The sequence below is a fragment of the Macrobrachium nipponense genome, chromosome 34, assembly GCF_015104395.2.
Source record: "Macrobrachium nipponense isolate FS-2020 chromosome 34, ASM1510439v2, whole genome shotgun sequence".
NCBI classification, from domain to species: Eukaryota; Metazoa; Arthropoda; class Malacostraca; order Decapoda; family Palaemonidae; genus Macrobrachium; species Macrobrachium nipponense.
Window position 1 is genome coordinate 25513545 of NC_061095.1, and position 18399 is coordinate 25531943.

General features: G+C 44.6%; 1 protein-coding gene across 1 annotated transcript in view; it reads left to right on the plus strand.

Moving 5' to 3' along the window:
• Nucleotides 1-4343, plus strand: part of LOC135207980 (RNA exonuclease 4-like) — a 23082-nt gene extending 18739 nt beyond the window's left edge. Inside the window, exon 4 of the mRNA XM_064240054.1 lies at nucleotides 4049-4343. Coding sequence (XP_064096124.1) covers nucleotides 4049-4328 — 280 coding nt within the window. The 3' untranslated portion in view covers nucleotides 4329-4343. The remainder of the gene's footprint in view (nucleotides 1-4048) is intronic.
• The last annotated feature ends 14056 nt before the right edge of the window (nucleotides 4344-18399 follow it).

Genomic DNA, 18399 nt, shown 5'->3' on the forward strand with positions numbered 1-18399 from the left:
CACGAGTTGAGGGCTATTGCTACTTCGGTGGCTTTTCACAAAAATATGGCAATCAAAGACATTTTGGGCACCACTTATTGGCGAAGCAATTCGGTGTTCGCTTCACACTACCTGCGGGAGGTGAAAGCAACATACGAAAATTGTTACTCGCTCGGACCATACGTCGCTGCAAGACACTGTTTTGGGGGCAGGAGGTAGCGCTCATCCTATCCTTTTAATTTGGTTTAGGGGAGTTTTTAACTTGTGTTATGGTTGTGGGGTTGACCGCCTGCGGCGGATCTCCCTTCCATTAGCTTAGTCTATGTGGGATACTTTTGGGTAGGCTACGCCAGGTGTTTGGTTTTTACTTCGTTGCCCTCATTTGTATGGTCAATGGTCTAGTCACGTCGTGGTCTCGCCCTGTTGACAGATCATCTGGAGTGCACCAGCTATATAGGTCTCTACCTCGCTGGCAACTCTAGTAGCACAAGCAGACTTACGCGGCAGTAACCACGAAGTCAGCTATGCTAACAGGTAAGGAATCAAGATATCAATTATCTGCATATATATGTTTCCTAAAATCTTCTATTCTGTCTACTCCCACCACCAAAGGTGGGATTCAGCTATATATATCTGACAGGTAAGTTTCATGAACAAAATGATATTGTAATGATACAATTAAGTTTTGTTCATACTTACCTGGCAGATATATATAATCAAGTACCCACCCACCTCCCCTCAGGAGACAGTGGAAATAAAAAATTATGAATAGAAATGGGAATGATTCCTGATACCCGCCTCCCAGCGGCGGGAATGGGTACTAACCACCTGACTCCCACTGCGTGTGCGTAAGTGTTTAAATTTCTGTCGGATTCGGAAAAATACAGCTATATATATCTGCCAGGTAAGTATGAACAAACTTAATTGTATCATTACAATATCATATTTACACAAATTTTCCCAAAATTATTACATATAATGAAAAGACGAAAGAAAATATAAATATATATATATATACGAGAGAGAGAGAGAGAGAGAGAGAGAGAGAGAGAGAGAGAGAGAGAGAGAGAGAAATAATAACTATATACATGTGGGACTAATTTATTAGTAGTAGTTCATTTATTTTAAGGTCCTTCATAAACATCTTACAAATATATGGGTCCAAATAGTACATTCCCATACTAAGATTTAGGTTGTTTTTATTAGTGATTTGTATAATTGCTGATTCCAGTAAATTCCTTTAAACATAATCATTAGATCTAGCAATTACCGAGGTATCACCCCAATTAATACAGTGAGATTTTTCACTCAGATGGATAAACAGTGCATTTGAAGTCTGGGCTGTTCTAACTGAATACATATGCTGCTTAATACGTACACATAAATTTTTACTTGACTGACCAACGTAAAACGATGGGCAATCCTTACAAGGAATTTTGTAAATGATGTTATTTGTTACAGGGCTATTCATAATTAGCATATCTTTAATGGTATTGTTATAAGAGAACACTACATTAACATTAAACGATTTAGATATTGATTTTATGGTTTCAAATCCACGAAAGAAAGGTAAGCTAAGTACATTTTTAGGCATTTTTTTTTTTCATTAATAGCAACACTATAAAACTTTTTGTGAGCTTTTTGATAACATAAATCAATTAAATGAGGTGGGTAGCAGAGATCGTTTCCTATCTTTTTTTATGTATTCTATTTCTTGGTCAAGATATTGTGGACTCATGATACGCAAAGTGCGAAGGAACATAGAAGAAAAAATTGAAATTTTAAAATTAAGATGGTGGCCAGAATAAAAATGTACGTATGTTAAATTATTTGTGGGTTTTCTATAAATACTGAATTTGCATTGGAAAGATTCTCTATGTATTAATACATCTAGGAAAGGGATGACATTGTTATTTTCGATTTCAACAGTGAATTTTATGGATGGCACTAAATTATTCAATTTAGACAGTAAATCATTTACATCGATACCAACAGGTAAGACTACTAAGATATCATCGACATATCGGTACCATTTTAAGGGGATAAGTGTGATATTCGGGAGGTGTTGTCTCTCAAAAAATTCCATATATAAGTTTGAAAGGAGAGGTGATAAAGGGTTACCCATGGCCATACCAAATATTTGTTGGTAATATTCTCCATTAAAAATAAATCTGCAATCACAAATACATAACTTAATCAAGGAAATTGTGACTAACGGACATAGGCAATTCATGCAGTACAAGTTCATTACTTAAATATTCTAGCACAGAGTCGATAGGGACTTTTGTAAACAAAGAGCATACATCAAAACTGACAAAGATATCACTAGGGTTCAGTACAATGTTATTTAATTTTTCCACAAGAATTCCGGATGTGTGAATTAGATACAGTTCCTAGTAGTGGGGATAACAATTTAGTAAGATATTTAGATAGTTTATAAGCAATTGATCCTACAGTACTAATAATTGGGCACATAGGTTTGTTTTCCTTATGTGTTTTGACTAGGCCATATAAATAAGGTAATGAGGGACACTACAGTTAACTTTCACAAAAGTTCTTTTTTATCTTTAAGAATTTGTTTGATATTAATATTAAAGTTTTTTATTACTTGGTCCAAAGGATTTTTTGCGAGTTTTTTGTAAGTTATTTCATCCTCTAGTAAAGTATGCATGCGTGATATTTAGTCAGTTTTGTCAAGAACCACTAAACTATTGGATTTATCAGCCTTGGTAGTGTGTAAGCTATTATCATTCTTCAATTCTTTAAAACTTTTTCTGTAGCAAGCGGGAAGTTATTTTCATGATATGGCATGCGTAGCACTATATGTCATGCCTTTGATAATGTCTAAATGATTTTGTGGTAGGTCACAGTATTTTTCAAACTTATATAGAGATGTCGCTATTAATAAAGCTAGCTGAGGGTTTTTGTTACAATGAAGAAGACAACCAGCCTAATGCACGCACTGCATTATCACTTATTTGTTTGCTCGATAAATTCACCACACAATCACTTCTAGCATTATTGGACCAATAATGCTAGAAGTGATTCTATGTTAGTCACCATGCTTTACTTTATCATATTGCATTTTTACATAAATGCAAGATTTTTTTTTTTTTTTTTTTTTGCTCCTTTTATTTTCTTTTGAAGATCAGTTGTTATAAAGTTTTACATTTATCATGTGTAATTATTTTGTTGTAATATTACAGAATTATGAAAGAAAAATATAGATGAAAATGTAATAAATATATTCTTTATTTGTTATTTTCCTTGTTTTTTATAATTTCCAAGAAAACTCGGCCTTGAGAAGTTATGTAATAGTTGAAGACTATCCTGACAAATTTTTTTTTTTTTTTTTTTTAAGAAATATTCGAGGTAATTTATCACTTTAGCATATACTTTAGAAATAAACAATAAAAAAATATGCTTCATAAAGACTGGAAGTTGGGATAATAAATGTGAGAGGGAAGGGGTTAATGCTTTGGGTGCATTAAAAACTTTGTAAACTGCATTCTTATTGCATTTTTCATAAAAAAAACTTCAAATATTGATTAGTTTGCATTTTTGGTGTCATATTTCATCTGCCAGATCTGCGTTGTAGGCGTTGTAATCCTGGAAATAATTTCTGATGAATATAATTGAAAAGCGCCTTAACCTCGTAACGCCGTAAGCCGAACCCATCTTAACCCGGGGCCTGCCTTATATGTATATATAACAGTTATATAACACAGTAATACTAATTAGAAATTAAGTATACAAAACTTCAGATTACATTTTGTACCTTTTAAATGCATATTTCATATTTCAGTCATATTGTTTTAGGAGCCTTTTGAGAACATATTTGCAGTGCCAACACTTGGAGGCTCCAATAAGGAAAAATAAGTACAGTATGGATAAATAGCTAAATACATCTCCAAAGAATATCATATAGCCTGTTTTATTTGTTCAACAGTCATTCCATCATTATTTTAATATAGCTGTATGTCATGGATGCTAAAATTTTATGTTAATTTGTGTCTTAGAGTAGTTACAGATTGGATACTTATAAGATGACTGCTCTATTCATTTTCAGGAGTGGTAAAGCTGTGGCCATAGATTGTGAAATGGTGGGCATTGGTATTAATGGAAAAGAGTCCATGTTAGCAAGAGTATCAGTTGTCAATCAGTATTGCCGAGTAATTTGTGACAAGTTTGTTAAGCCCCAAGAGCCAGTTGTTGATTATAGAACAGAATTTTCAGGAATCCGACCTGGTGATATTAAAGATGGTAAGTTTTTTGCTTTGCTCTCTGATAGTTGGATGCGTTCAGGTTTTGTTTATTCAGTATGTATTGTCTGTGTTCTCACAATATAACGTTCACGGAAAGATATGGTTTATTATAAAATAATCAGAAATGTAGAGCATTGACCTTCAAAACTCCTAAGGGAACCCTATGTGTAACTATATGCTTACTTATTCCACATACCCTCAAAGGTAGAACCAAACATAAAATACAATCAGTTTTTTTTGGCTTGCTCATTAAGTATCCTCCCGGAACTACTGGTGCCTTCATTAGGTCTTAATAAAACCACTTTATAAGCACACTGTCTATCGTCAACAACACTTTTTCACCACTTTAACAATTATCTGTAATTGAAAAATTTCTGGTAACTATCTGTTCAGCATTAGCTCATTGCTTTTTTCATTATGATGATTATACGTACGTGGTTTTAAATATCATCTTACCAACCCCTCTTATGAATAAGGGGGGTAATTTGGAGACTCAAAATCATTGAAGTTGATGAAGACAATTGAAGTTTTACTAGTGAAATATTTAACTCATGAATTTAATTGATTAGACAAGTGATTTGTTTCACAACAAACCCACAATCATGGTCCATGGATGGTAGAGACACTTCAGTCGTTGTAAAAAATACAGGCGTAGACTGGTACTACTAAGTTTATACAGGTACATTTTTACTACACATCAGAACCCTTCATGCTTAACAACAAGTTGGAAACCTTTCCTATTTGTGGCATTTAGTGCATTTCTCATAATTTTTTATTTTTGGTTGCTTCAGCTTCCAAGGATTGCGTTATTTTAAACAAATTTATTTCCACAATCACCTAGAGTATCTTGGTTTTTAGGAAGTTCATGCAGAGCCTCACTAAGCTGTGCTAAAGTACTAATAGGTTTATAGTGGTAAAAAAAAAGTTTTTGTAATAAATTAAGCTTAATTTTTATGTAAGGATAATTTAGAGTAATTTAAGCTTAATTTTTGTGTAAGGATAATTTAGAGTAATTTCTTTCACTTTGTTTGAGGAAGCAAGTTGTCTCTGTAAAACCTGATTGAATTGACATCTTTTAAAGTTCTGTGTTTTTTACTTGCAATTTTATGCTAATCTTAGAGAATTAAATGATTTTGTAACTGGTTTTTGTTTTTAGAAGTTTTGTGTAACAATATTTTAACAATTTTTTTGTTTCATATTTGATTGTACACTTGTAAAATTTTAAATTGTAATTGGGACTGAAAGTTTAGCTTCTTTAACCAGGTGTAGTCACATTGTTAGGAGGAATGTTAATCAGTCAATCAAGTTTCCTTCTCAGAACATTGGAAATATATTCAGTTAATAGGTTGAATAAAATTTTTGAAGTTATTATTGCAGTTGGCCCCCAACATGTGTGTGACTGAGTTAGGCAAATTAGAAAATACTTGTATGAGAAGCATTTTCAAAAAAATACCAGTAAGTTTCAAACCTGCTGGTTTGCATGGTGAGTCTTTATTTTAACCACCAATCCATTTGTTTTCAGTGTTTTTTTGTTTAATTTGATTCCTCTGATAAAATATTGTGATATGCGGCAGTCCCTGGTTATCAGCACCATAATGTGCCAATAATAGCTATGGTGCCATTAACAGAACAGTACCATAAATTGCAGTTTTGGTTAATGGCGATTATCGCTTATCAGCACCCTGCCAATAACAGAACCCCCCGCTTATAACTGGGGACTGCCTTACTTGTTCAAATAGTATTTAGTTTTATTTTCACAAAGAAAATTTCTTTTAAATATGCTATTGCAATACACTCCCTGAACACCTGAATTAGCCCTGGTCACTGACCAGCCCAAACTATATCCCCACATATTTACTCACTAAGTGGGTAATTTTAACTGTCAGTGTTACAAACACTGCAGGTAAAATCTAGTCAAATGAGTTACCTGTGTTACCGTTGGCAACGCTGCCGCAAATACCGGCCACCAGAGGCCTGTCTCCTCAGTTGTTTCTTGTTCGCCATGCTGTGCGGATTAGTCCCACATCAGGCGAACTTTTGGTCATTTAGCCCAACCCCACTCAAAGAGTTTTTGTATTTTGGATACAGATTACGACCTTGGACTGTGATTAACGTTTTTCTCCCGTTTGACTTTGGATAGCTACTTTGTACTCGCTATGGATAAGTTAGAAAATAAACGTCGTCGCCGTCTGCAAATGCCTCTGCTTCTACTTCATCTACAGTTCGACGATCGAGCCTTCTACTGCTGGACATGTTGGTGCTCATCGGCTCTGCACACCCTTCAAGTGTAGGATGAGTACCCTCACACATGATCGACATTCTTTTCATTATTTCTTGTAGGAAGGTTCAGTGCAATACCAGTCAGAGATGTTTGTCTTGGTCAGGAGACAAGGAAACATTAGAGTTAGCTATTCAAGAAATTAGTGGACAGGTTATCATCTACTATGTTTAGCATTTGTTCCGACACGGCATACAAACCTTCGGTCCTTTTTACAATAGGAAGGTACTAGCGGCAGCTGGATAGGTCGTAAGGCTTTCGAACAAGGGGAGGTTCGGTAGTTTAACTGCTTGTCCGACAGGCGCCAGCGGAAGCGCGACTGGTAGGTAAACAAATCACTTTTGCTTTCGGCCTGCTGGCGTGTGGACGTGTATCCAACGCTCTCTGCCCGCCTTCATCGTCGTTGCTTTCGCATGGTTGTGTTTTTCTTTTTCTATTTATCTAGTGAAACTGAATTGTAAGTACAATCATTTCATATTTATTTCCATTGAATTCAATTGTGAATTAAAGGATCTTGGTTTCACCACCCCGCCCTCCGATTACCCGAGTGCCGGGACTGAAGGGCGTAAGTGCGGGAATTCATTTTCCCAAAAATGATCCTCGTGTTGTGTATGCTCGGTGCCGAGCGGAGAGCGCTCGCTCCGAGCGTATATTTTGGTTGGAAATGTGTAGATGAAAATCGTAAGTAAGTGCTCTTTTCATTTATATTTTTTTGACCTGTATGCCCGTTGCCGAGCGAATGCGCTCGGGCACGGAAACTTATTCTGTATGGAAGTGGAATCGCAAGTACAGTATTCTTTTCATACAATGAACTTACCTGTCAGATATATACATAGCTAAGACTCCGTCGTCCCCGACAGAAATTCAAATTTCGCGTCCACTCCACTCGCTACCGGTAGGTCAGGTGATCTACCTGCCTGCCCTGGGCGCAGGACTAGGAACCATCCCCGTTTTCTATCATATTTTCTCTGTCGCCGGTGTATCAACATTGTTGTTACTACCTCCTGACTGGAATTTGCTTTTCAAGACTTTTTTGATCATCTTTATTGGATTTCTTGGTGACGTACTGGATCGTTGTTTTGGCATTCGCTACTGTGGACTTGGGATTTGGACTTGCTTTTGATTTTTGCTATTAGAATGTCTGATTCAAGTGTTAGTGTGAGAGTGTGTGTGAATGTAGGCTGCAAGGTGAGGATACCGAAGGCTTCGGTTGATCCTCACACTGTATGTCGTAAATGTAGGGGTTTGACTGTTCTTGGCTAACACCTGTATTGAGTGTGAAAAGTTGAATGCTAATGAATGGAAGACTCTAACTTCTTACTTGAAGAAGTTAGAGAGGGATAGGATTAGACGAGCTGCACAAAGAGTGTGAGTACAAGGCCTATTGAGCCTTTTCCTGAGTCTAACTCTCCTTGTATTAATGAATATGATTCTCCCTATGTATCTGAATCCTCACAGGCTTTGCATTCGGATTCGGCTTCTGAAATCGCCAATCTGAAAGGCTACTCTTCGTAAATGAAGACAAAGATGGCGGCCATGCAAGGTAAGGCTAGTGATTGTGAACTTACTAAAGTAAGTGAGTGTTCCCAGTGTTGTGGAGGGGGCGTCTGACCGTCCCTGCGATGCTCCCAGGCCTAGACCTCTTCCAAACTCACATACCCAGAGGAGTAGGAAAGTCGAAAGTCGTACGGAGGTTGTGGGGAATTCCCAACGGTCAGGCGTCCCTTCAGCAGGTTCTGTTTCGTTACAGTCTGCTCAGGACCACTCAAATAGAAGCGTCCTACGAGATTGTTTTCTCGTCGTCCGGTTCTCCTTCACCTAAACGAGGGTGGAAGGACTCGGATCTTTCTAGGCCACTGAAAAGGCATTGGAAAGAGCGCGCGTTCGACTCGAGCCCGGAGCGCTTCTCGGAGGAAGATCCTTCTGCTATCAAGAAGGCTAAGCTGGTTTCGACGCCTCCTAGAGATGTATTTGATGAGCGCACTTCTTCGAGTTCTCCTGCTTCTTCTATTGAAGAGGACGCTGGGGTGGCTTCCAAGAGGATTTTGCTGGCAGTCAAGAGCAGATTGCCTCTTTGGTTGGGAGTTCTTTTCAAGGGATCCCCCTCGCAAGAAAGACGCTAGACTTCCTATTAAGAAGTCTCGTCTTCTTTCTCCAGCTAGACGTGAAGCGTCCGCCAGACATAGGACGTCTTCCAGGCAAGAAGAGGCGTACAAACGTCAGGATCTTTCTGAGCGAGTTGCTCGAGATCAGGATACGCTCAGGCCTGAGGCTCCAGCCAGGCGCGAGGCGCCAGTTAGGCGTGAGGATCCACCAAGCGCGAGGCGCCAGCCAAGCGCGAAGCGCCAGCCAAGCGCGAAGTTTCAGCAGCCAGGCGCGAGGCGCCAGACAAGCGCGAGGCGCCAGCCAAGCGCGAGGAGCTTTTCAGGCGCGAGAAGTCAAGCAGACGCGAGACTTCTTTTAGATGTGAGAGAGAGTCAGTTCACTCGATGAGCCCCTCTCCTAGTAGGAGTTTGTCTCCAGTAGAGAGAGAACGGGATGAAGATCCTCTCGTTTTCCAGGCCGATTCTCCACAAGGTGTAGAAGGAGATTCGGAAGAAGAGGGAGACGGTAGGGAAGGAGTCTCGAACTATAAAGTTCTGACTGACCTTCTTTTACGAGAATACGGGGATTCTTTAACTCCTGCCGCTCCTCCTTCGCCTCGATCACTGTTTTCGAGTGCGATTGTGCCTAAGTCTTCGTCGGTCTTGAAGATGAGACCTACGATCTCTATGAAGAGCGCTTCAGTCCTTAGACAAATGGATGTTGTCTAAGAAGGATCTGGGCAGAACTACCTTCTGTATGCCTCCAGCCATACTTTCTGGCAAGAGAGGTTTCTGGTACCGAACTGGGGAGAACATGGGCCTTTCTCTCCCAGCGGCAGCCGAAGCAGACTTCTCAACCTTGGTTGACTCGTCAAGGAGACACGCTTTGAATGGAGCTCGCGTGTCTTGGGCTATTTCGGAGACGGATCATCTCCTCAAGGGACTCTTCCATATTTTGGAAGTGTTTAATTTCCTAGACTGGTCCCTTGGGGTGATGTCTAAGAAAGCTCATGACTCGGATGGTCTTGACCCAGAAGTAATTCTCAGTATTCTTGCTTGTATTGACAAGGCGGTACAAGACGGATCGGGAGAAATCTCCTCTCTTTTCGGAGCAGTACTCCTTAAGAAGAGGAGTATTTTTAGTTCATTCCTAACAAAGGCGGTTTCTCCCTCACAGAGAGCAGCCCTGGTTTTCGCTCCCATGTCTGACTTCCTGTTTCCTTCTCAGTTAGTGAAGGACATTTCTCGATCACTGACTGAGAAGGCGACTCAGGATCTTCTCCTGCAAACTGCAAGGAAGAGAGGCCTCTTGTTTCTGTAGACAAGAAGGACCGACTTCTACGGTTCAGCCCTTTCGAGGAGGCCTCTCTCCAGAGCTACCTCTAAGAGAAGAGGTCTTGAGAGGAGAGGTAAGGCTCCTTCCCGTCCCTTTAAGAAAGGGGGGAAGTGAGACAGACAGCCTCCAAACACCAGTGGGGGCCAGGCTTCTCGAATTTGCAGACGCCTGGTCACTCATAACTCAGACGCCTCTTCCATGTCCATAATAAGGAAGGGATATCTTATCCCCTTCCAAGACAGTCCTCCGCTAACGACCATTCCGCGGGAACTGTCAGCCAGATACAGGGACCCTGTACTGAGGGATACTCTTCGTCTGATGGTGAATCAAATGTGGGACAAAAGAGCTATAGAACTGGTTCTAGAGCAAAACTCTCCGGGGTTTTACAATCGGCTTTTCCTGGTTGCGAAAGCCTCGGGGGGCTGGAGACCAGTTCTAGATGTCAGCGCTCTGAACAGTTCGTTCGAAAGGAGAAGTTCTCTATGGAGACTTCGGCCTCAGTCCTTGCGGCTTTACGTCAAGGAGATTGGATGGTGGTCGCTGGATCTCCAGGACGCCTATTTTCATGTCCCGATTCACCCTTCGTCGAAGAAGTACCTCCGTTTCATGACGGGGGAAGGATCTTTCAGTTCAGGGCCTTGTGTTCGGCCTATCCACAGCGCCTCAGGTCTTCACAAGCCTGATGAAGAATGTGGCGAGGTGTCTTCACCTCAAAGGCGTCAACATCTCTCTATATTTGGATGATTGGCTCATCAGGGCCAGAACAGAGAGACAGTGTTTGGAGGACCTTCTTTGACCCTAGACCTGATAAAGGCGTTGGGACTACTCATGAACCTCGAGAAGTCACAGCTGATTCCCAGACAGAACTTGGTCTTTATCTGGGGATTCAGATGGATTCTCGGGTTTTCGAGTATTTCCTTCGCAAGAGAGAATTGTGAGAGGCTTGGAAAAGTCTCTCTCTTCTTAGGGAAGAACGAACTTCGGCGAGGGAATGGTTAAGCCTACTAGGCACCCTTTCCTCGCTCGAACAGTTCTTTCCTCTAGGAAGCTACATCTTCGCCCTCTTCAGTTTTTCCTAAAAGAGATCGTGGAACTGGTGGAACGGGACTTTGGGCTTCTCCGACAGTTTTCTCCTTCCAAGGGAAATGAAACCACACCGCAATGGTGGTTGTCCCGTCTAACAGAGAACAAGGGAATTTCTCTGGAAGTTCCGAACCCCAAACCGAGTGTTGTTTTCCAGACGCATCGGAGAATGGTTGGGGAGCAACACTAGGACCGAGAGAAGTGTCAGGCACCTGGAAGACAGCACAGGTGTCCTGGCACATAAATTGCAAAGAACCTTCTAGCAGTTCACTTAGGCGCTAAAGTTCTTCGAACCCTTTGTGACGAACAGTGGTGGTCCAAGTGAATGGTGGACAACACTACAGCCCTGTCCTACATTCGGAAGCAGGGAGGAACGCACCTCCGTGTCGCTGTACGAGGATAGCAAGAGATCTGCTAATTTGGGCCTCACAAAGAAACATCGCCCTCCTAACAAGATTTTGTTATCTGGGACGAGAAACATCAGGGCGGACAGACTGAGCAGGAGAAGCCAGTTCCTTCACACGAATGGACTCTTCATTCAGAGGTGTGTCAGAGTCTTTGGGATCTTTGGGCACTCCTCACGTAGATCGTTCGCCACATTCCTTTCCAAAAGGCGGTGGAAGTCTTTTGTTCAGTGGTGGAAGACCCAAGAGCTCTCGTGGTCGATGCCTTCCTGCTGGACTGGTTCTCATGTGGAACGTGTACGCTTTCCCCCCCTTTCCTTTTCAAATCCTGGGACAAGTGTTAGAAAGTTCGTAGCGTCCCAACGGGACAAGGATGACCCTGATAGCCCCGTTTTGGCCAGCACAAGATTGGTTTTGTCAGAGGTGCTGGAGTGGACAGTAGACTTCCCAAGATCCCTTCCAAAAAGGATGGATCTTCTCAGACAGCCACACTTCGAGAGGTTTCATCAAAACCTCCCCGCTCTCGCTCTGACTGCCTTTCGACTATCGAAAGACTTGTCAGAGCGAGGGGTTTTCTCGCGAAGCTTGCAAGCGCTATCGCTCTAGAGCCCGCAGAGCTTCCACTAGAGGAGTCTATCAGTCGAAGTGGGAGGTATTCAGAAGGTGGTGCAAGTCTAAGAAGTTGTCCTCCTCAGTACCTCTATAACCGAAATCGCCGATTTCCTGTTGTTCTTGAGAGAGGTCTCTCATTTGTCTGTATCGACAATCAAGGATAACAGGGACATGCTGTCGGCAGTATTTAGAAACAGAGGCCTAGACATTGCTGACAATAAAAGATCTGCACGACTTGATTAGATCGTTTGAAACGACAAAATCGAAGGAACTAACTCCACCCAGCTGGAACCTGGACGTAGTTCTCAAGTTCCTTTCGTCGGACAGATTTGAGCCTCCCCAGTAGCTTGCGTTCAGGGATATAACAAAGAAAATGCTTGTTTCCTCCTATCTTTGGCGACAGCCAAAAGATGTTGGCGAACTTCATGCCCTAGAAGATGAAGTCGGCTTTAACAAAGACTCGGCCTTTTGCTCGTTAGAACTCTGTTTCTAGCGAAGAATGAAAATCCATCGAATCCCTGGCCCAAGAGATTCGAGATCAAAGGCTTATCGAGTCTAGTCGGGAGAGAAACAGAGAGGTCTCTTTGCCCGGTAAGAGCCTTTGAAGTTCTTCTTACAAAGGAAGAAACAAATGGGAAGGCTCTAGACAAAGTCTTTGGTGTTCGTTATTAAGGACCCCACAAGAATCATGTCTAAGAACGCATTAGCTTTCTTCATTAGGAGCGTCATTACGGATGCTCACAAGTTTCTGTCCTGACGACCTCTTTTCCGCTTTTAAGAGTAAAAGCCCATGAAGTTAGAGCAGTGGCGACCGTCCTCCTCTTTTCTTTTCAGAAGAATTGTCATTAAAGAAATCATTGACACGACAATATTGGAGGTGCAATTCAGTTTTTGCATCTCACTATCTTAAAGCACGTTCGCGTGACCTACGAGAAATGTTTTTCTCTGGGACCTTTTGTATCGGCGGATACAATAACTGGGGTACGGGAGCAAACACCAATCCAATTAAATTTGTACATACCTCTACTGATATGTTCTAGATTCCTGCTGACAAAGAGGGCTTGGTGCTGCACTGGCGGCCAGTCACTGTTGTCATAAGGAACTCTTGTGATATCTTTTAGGGGAGTATTTAAAAAATTTTTTTTTGAGAATTTTTGTATAAATGAGTTTTTTCGTTTCGAGTTAAGGGTTGTTTGTTATGAGTTCGGGGATAACTCAGAGCAATTCTATATACTAACATGGGGTTAGGATCAGGTGGTCGGATTGGTTATGCCTCCTTCACAAAGGTGTGTTGTCATAGAAGTGGTCCAGTACCCATTGACAAAGTCCTTTTAGGCTCTGCCGAGTAAGCGGTTCTTATAACCCATCGACAGACCCACAAGAACTCTAGCCATAGATCTAATATCTCGCTAAAGTCTTGAGGTGATGCAGACTACCGGGCTACAGCCACGAATGTCTACCACCTATCAGGTAGGCAACCAAGGTTTGTTTTATACCTACCTACAACATATTGTTGTTTACCTGTCTATTCCATATTAGCTGTCTGGGTTACCCTCCACCAAAAAGGGTGCCAATCAGCTAGTATCTATCTGACAGGTAAGTTCTTATTGTATGAAAATGATATTGTATAATACAATAAAGTTTCATACATACTACCTGGCAGATATATACGATTAATGGCCCACCCCACCGCCTCCCCGCAGGGGGACAGGTGGAAGAGAGAAAATATGATAGAAAACGGGGATGGTTCCTAGTCCTGCCGCCCAGGGCAGGCAGGTAGATCACCTGAACCTAACCGGTAGCGAGTGGCGCGAAATTTGAATTTTTTCTGTCGGGGACGACGGAGTCTTAGCTATGTATATATCTGCCAGGTAAGTATGTATGAAACTTTATTGTAATTATAACAATATCATTTTTCATTTTCATCATATATTTATTTGATTGTAGCAATACTCATTTTGGATCAGTTTCCGAGCTTACCGGAAAATTGATCCTTTCCCCTTTTATTTGAATGAAGTGAAATCGCAGTGCAGTTCTTTTTCTTTTATTTTCATATTTTTGAGATTGCATTGTTACTGGGATCAATGTTTCCGCTATTTCCCGGAATTGATCCTTCCCCTTTTTATTTGTATGAAGTGAAATCACAAGGCAGTTAGTATTCTTTTTCATTTTCTTATATATTTTGATTGCATCAATTCATTTATGGATCAAGGTTTCCATTCATAATCGGGAATGGATCCTTTTACCCTTTGCGCTCGTACCGAGGGCGCAAATGCGCTCGATCCGAGCCCTTATTCATTGTGAAGTGAATCGTAATGCAAGATGCTTTTTCATTTTCCTTTATTCCTTTTATTATTGATTGCATCAATATTTTTTATTGGTTCAAGTTCCGCTCAGTCAGGGAATTGATCCTTAATGCCCTTGCATTCGGGCCGATGGCACGATTGCTCTCGGGCTCTTATATTATTGTTGGGTTACATGGGTGCTGTGGCGGGGGTGGGGAACGAGAAACCCCCCCCCGCTCAGCTCCCACAGATGGCCCTGCCCCTTGGGGGGGGGGAGGTTATCGGCGTTCTTCTCTCCCGCATCCGAGTCCGTCGAGCGCGGGGGCAGGCTCGGTGCCCGATGTACAATTGTATTCGGGTCTTCCACTCGTTCGGAGAGGGCTCACCCCCCCGCGCGAGGGACTTCCCCCCCCCCCCACTAATCGCTACTACTGGTTATTTCCGCAGGTGCTACTGCCACTGAGGGTGGTCCTTGGTGAGGTTATGGGCGTCCTTCCATTTGCAGGGCGTGCTAGTGTCCAGGGGCTGCGGTTCTATGTCTGGGCCTACTGCGGTCACCCATGGAGTGGTGACCAACGCTCCAGGTGACGACGTCCCTCCTCACCTGTGTACTCCACCTCACGTGGTAACAGTCTTGCCTACAGCCCGCTGTGAAGTGCCGTTCGCCGTACCGAGAGGGGGACGTGCCGCCGCCGGTCGTGGTTGCTGCGCTGCAGCGACCACACTTCCGCTGCCCTAGAGCTCCGCCCCTGGACCTGCCGCCGGTACCAGGATGTTGCTGGCTGCTGCTCCACTTCCTGTGTTTTCCGGTGCTGCCTGCCGTACCTGCCGATTCTGGGCTGACTGGGGGGGCCATGCAGTTGCTGCGCTGGCTGTCCCTGCCGTTGCTGGCGCTGGCTGTCCCTGCCGTTGCTGCGCTGGCTGTCCCTACCGACTGCTGTGCTGGCTGTGCCTGCTGTTCCTGAGATGCCCATACCTGCTGATGTCGTCCCTGTTCATGGTGGTACTACCCCCAGACTTTGGTCTGTCTTGTACAGGTGCGTCCCGGGCCCTGTGGCGGTTCGGGCTACAGCAGCCCCGGCTCCGCCCTGGATAGCAGATCTTACGTCTGTCCTGAGGAAGCTGACGAAGAAGAGGAGGAAGGTTGTCGTCGTCGTCGTTCTTCATCTTCTTCATCGTCGTCGGCTGCCGCCTCTTCCCCTTCGACTTCTAAGGCTTCACAGCCGAGGAAGAAGAAGGTTGCCTCCCTCCTCCTAAGAAGTCTCCCTCGGGGAGCTTCTCGGGACCCGTCTCACCTCGGTGGGACAGGAGGGTTCCTTCCGCTGGTCTCCTGCTCCTTCGGGAGCGGGGCCCGTCTCTTCTTCCGCAAGGAAGAAGACTACGGGGACCAGAGGGGAGGGGGTACCGGCTAACACCGGTACTTCCCTCGCCTGGTGTCAGTGGTTCTGCCACTGCATCAGGGTCCGTCTCGGGCCTCTCGTTCGCGGGAAGTAACAGTACGATGTACGGTCGCCTACCAGCGACAGTGCAGCCAGGAACCAGACCTCTGAGTCCGCTCCAGCGTCAGGTTTCACGGCACGGGGCGGAAGACTGGTGACAGCCGCTCACGCAACTCTCACCAGACCCAGCTCTCACTCTCGCGGCGAACAGCTGGCTACCCGGGGACGTGACGGTCCACGACCGGCCACGGGCTGAGGCTGGGAAGAGGTCCTCCCGTTCAGCCGGTGCCAGCCACGGCTGGAACCAGCGACGTGACGTGCCGTGAGGACAAGCACCGGTCTCTGTGACAGTGGAGCCTGCAGGTCGCCTGACCGTCGCTCTCACAGAGAGCGATCGGGTACGGCAACCAGCACCAGCTCTTCTGACACTCGAGATCGGGGCGCTGTGCTCAGTCCAGCCGTTCTCCACAGCGAGACGGTTCGACCAGGCCTGCAGCTCGATGCCACCACGCGGGTTGAACGATCGCCTGCAGCCCTCCAAGCCTGCTGGTTCTGCCAGGAGCGACGACGGGAGCGTCAGGTCTGCCTATCCCGTACCTTCAACCTCCTCGGTTTACACCGGAGGAGCGAGGTATTGAGGAGTGATCTTGAGGGGTGCGCCCCTCATGATCCCACCACGACGCCCTACGTGCCAGGCACGGTTCTTGGGACCGCCAGGACGTTATGCGCAAGTGGATGGGGAAGACCGAGAGGGCTGTCCGCTGTTCCCACCTTCTTAGGAGGAAGGTTCTCGGAATATGCTCTTGTTCGAAGGGCTTAACGGTCCCACTCTGCAAGATGCTGTGACTTCCGAGATCCAGAGGAACTTTGCCGAGGTTTATAGCGCTGATTCGTCAGCACAACGACCTCGGGGAAGGATCGCCGCTCCCACCAGCAGAGCCACGTCTCGGCTCGAGTCGTTTTGGGGCCCGAGAGGAACCCAAATCGACGGTGGGTCTGCCGCGATCGGAGCTTGCCGACTGTGTTGAAACCAGGTAGTCTCTCGTCTCCGGACAAGAAGGCTCTCTCCAGTTTCTGGCCGGTCGAACAAGCTACTTCACCTCCTCTACTGCGACAGAGGGCGTTTTCTACGTGTCTTCGGACACCGTATTTGAATACCCCTTCGGTCCTCCTTGAGGTTTCGACCTCGACGAGGACTGGAATGAGTCGGAGGACGGTATCGGCTCTCTCCTGTCAGGTGTCGATCAGCCCCACCCAGACGACGTTCACAGTGGCGGCAGACCCATTACCTACAGTATGAGTTCGTAACCCTCCTCGGGAAAAACGTTTCTCTGACGATACGTTTTCCCAGGCTCTGAGAGGCCATCGCCGTAGGCGATGGCTGCTCCACTTTTCTTCTCCAACTGCTAGTTCCGCTGGGAAGCGAGCCAGTAATCCAATTCCTCCCCCATTCCCTCTCTCCTTACGGCTACGAGGGAAAGGGGAGGGATCCTACAGAGATTTCTCTGTAAGATCCCACGTTAGGGGCTGCGCTAACGGGGGGACCTTCGGGTCCTAACCTGACGTAAGCCCCGGTCGTTGAGGAGGGATCCTGCCCCTTTCTCGATTCCTACGGGAATCGAGAGACCACCAGCGATATCGTTTGACGAATTCGGTGGGGGGTGGGGGGTTTCGCAGAGTGCTTAGAATTCTACGGAATTTCTAGCGCACTCAGAGTGTTCGAGTTTTTTTACGATCTCCAAACACTTAGGCGAGACTCACGGTCCAAAGTGAGCGAGAATCCCCGATATTGTTACAACGATAATCGGGAACCTCGCTTATGCCTCGAATTCCTGTAATTTCTAGCATTTGGAAGAAGACTGCTGCTGAAAGAAGAGTATCTCACAGTAGGCGTTTAACCGCTGGAATAGAGAAGAACGGACGGGAACTTCCAGTTTGGCTTGAACTATCGTCTTCGGTATTCTGTTCCCCATTGAAGCTTTCCTCCTTTGGAAAGACTTCTCCTTCACCTCTCTTGACTAGAGAACGAAGGCGGTCGATCTCCAATCCTTATTCTCATTCCTCGAGGGGAAAAGAATTAGGATGGAGGTCGTGGTACAGAACCTACAAATATACTACGATATTACCCTCGCGACATGATTCTTTAACAGTTGAATTGTCCGGGGGGTAGGCGCATACCGTAGTTAACTCTACGGTTTGTGACCGAGACGAATTGTATCTTAAATTGACTGCAACTCGGGTTGCCTGCAACCTCCCAGCATTGTTACAGTTTCGATTTTAGATACTTGGTATTGGTCATGACAACACCAAATCAGCTTTTGTATTTACCGAAATCCGTTTCGGTTAAATATAATTGCTCGAGCGTATTCTTTATGCTCGAATGGTTCTAGCCGAACGCATTCCTTCGTGGAATAAATGGATTATCTGGCAACTCAGGATGACGAGGTCACCGAGAGCTACTGCGTATTGAACTGCCTGATAGCGGCTCAGTATCAGCTAGGTCTCGAGATGCACGGTCGGTTACGTCTCTCTCTCCCCTGGTTTGATTGACTACCGAACCGTATCTCTGCCCAACAATCATGGACCTAGGTCTCTGATTACAACGGGGATTCTCGCAATAATGAAGGACCATCT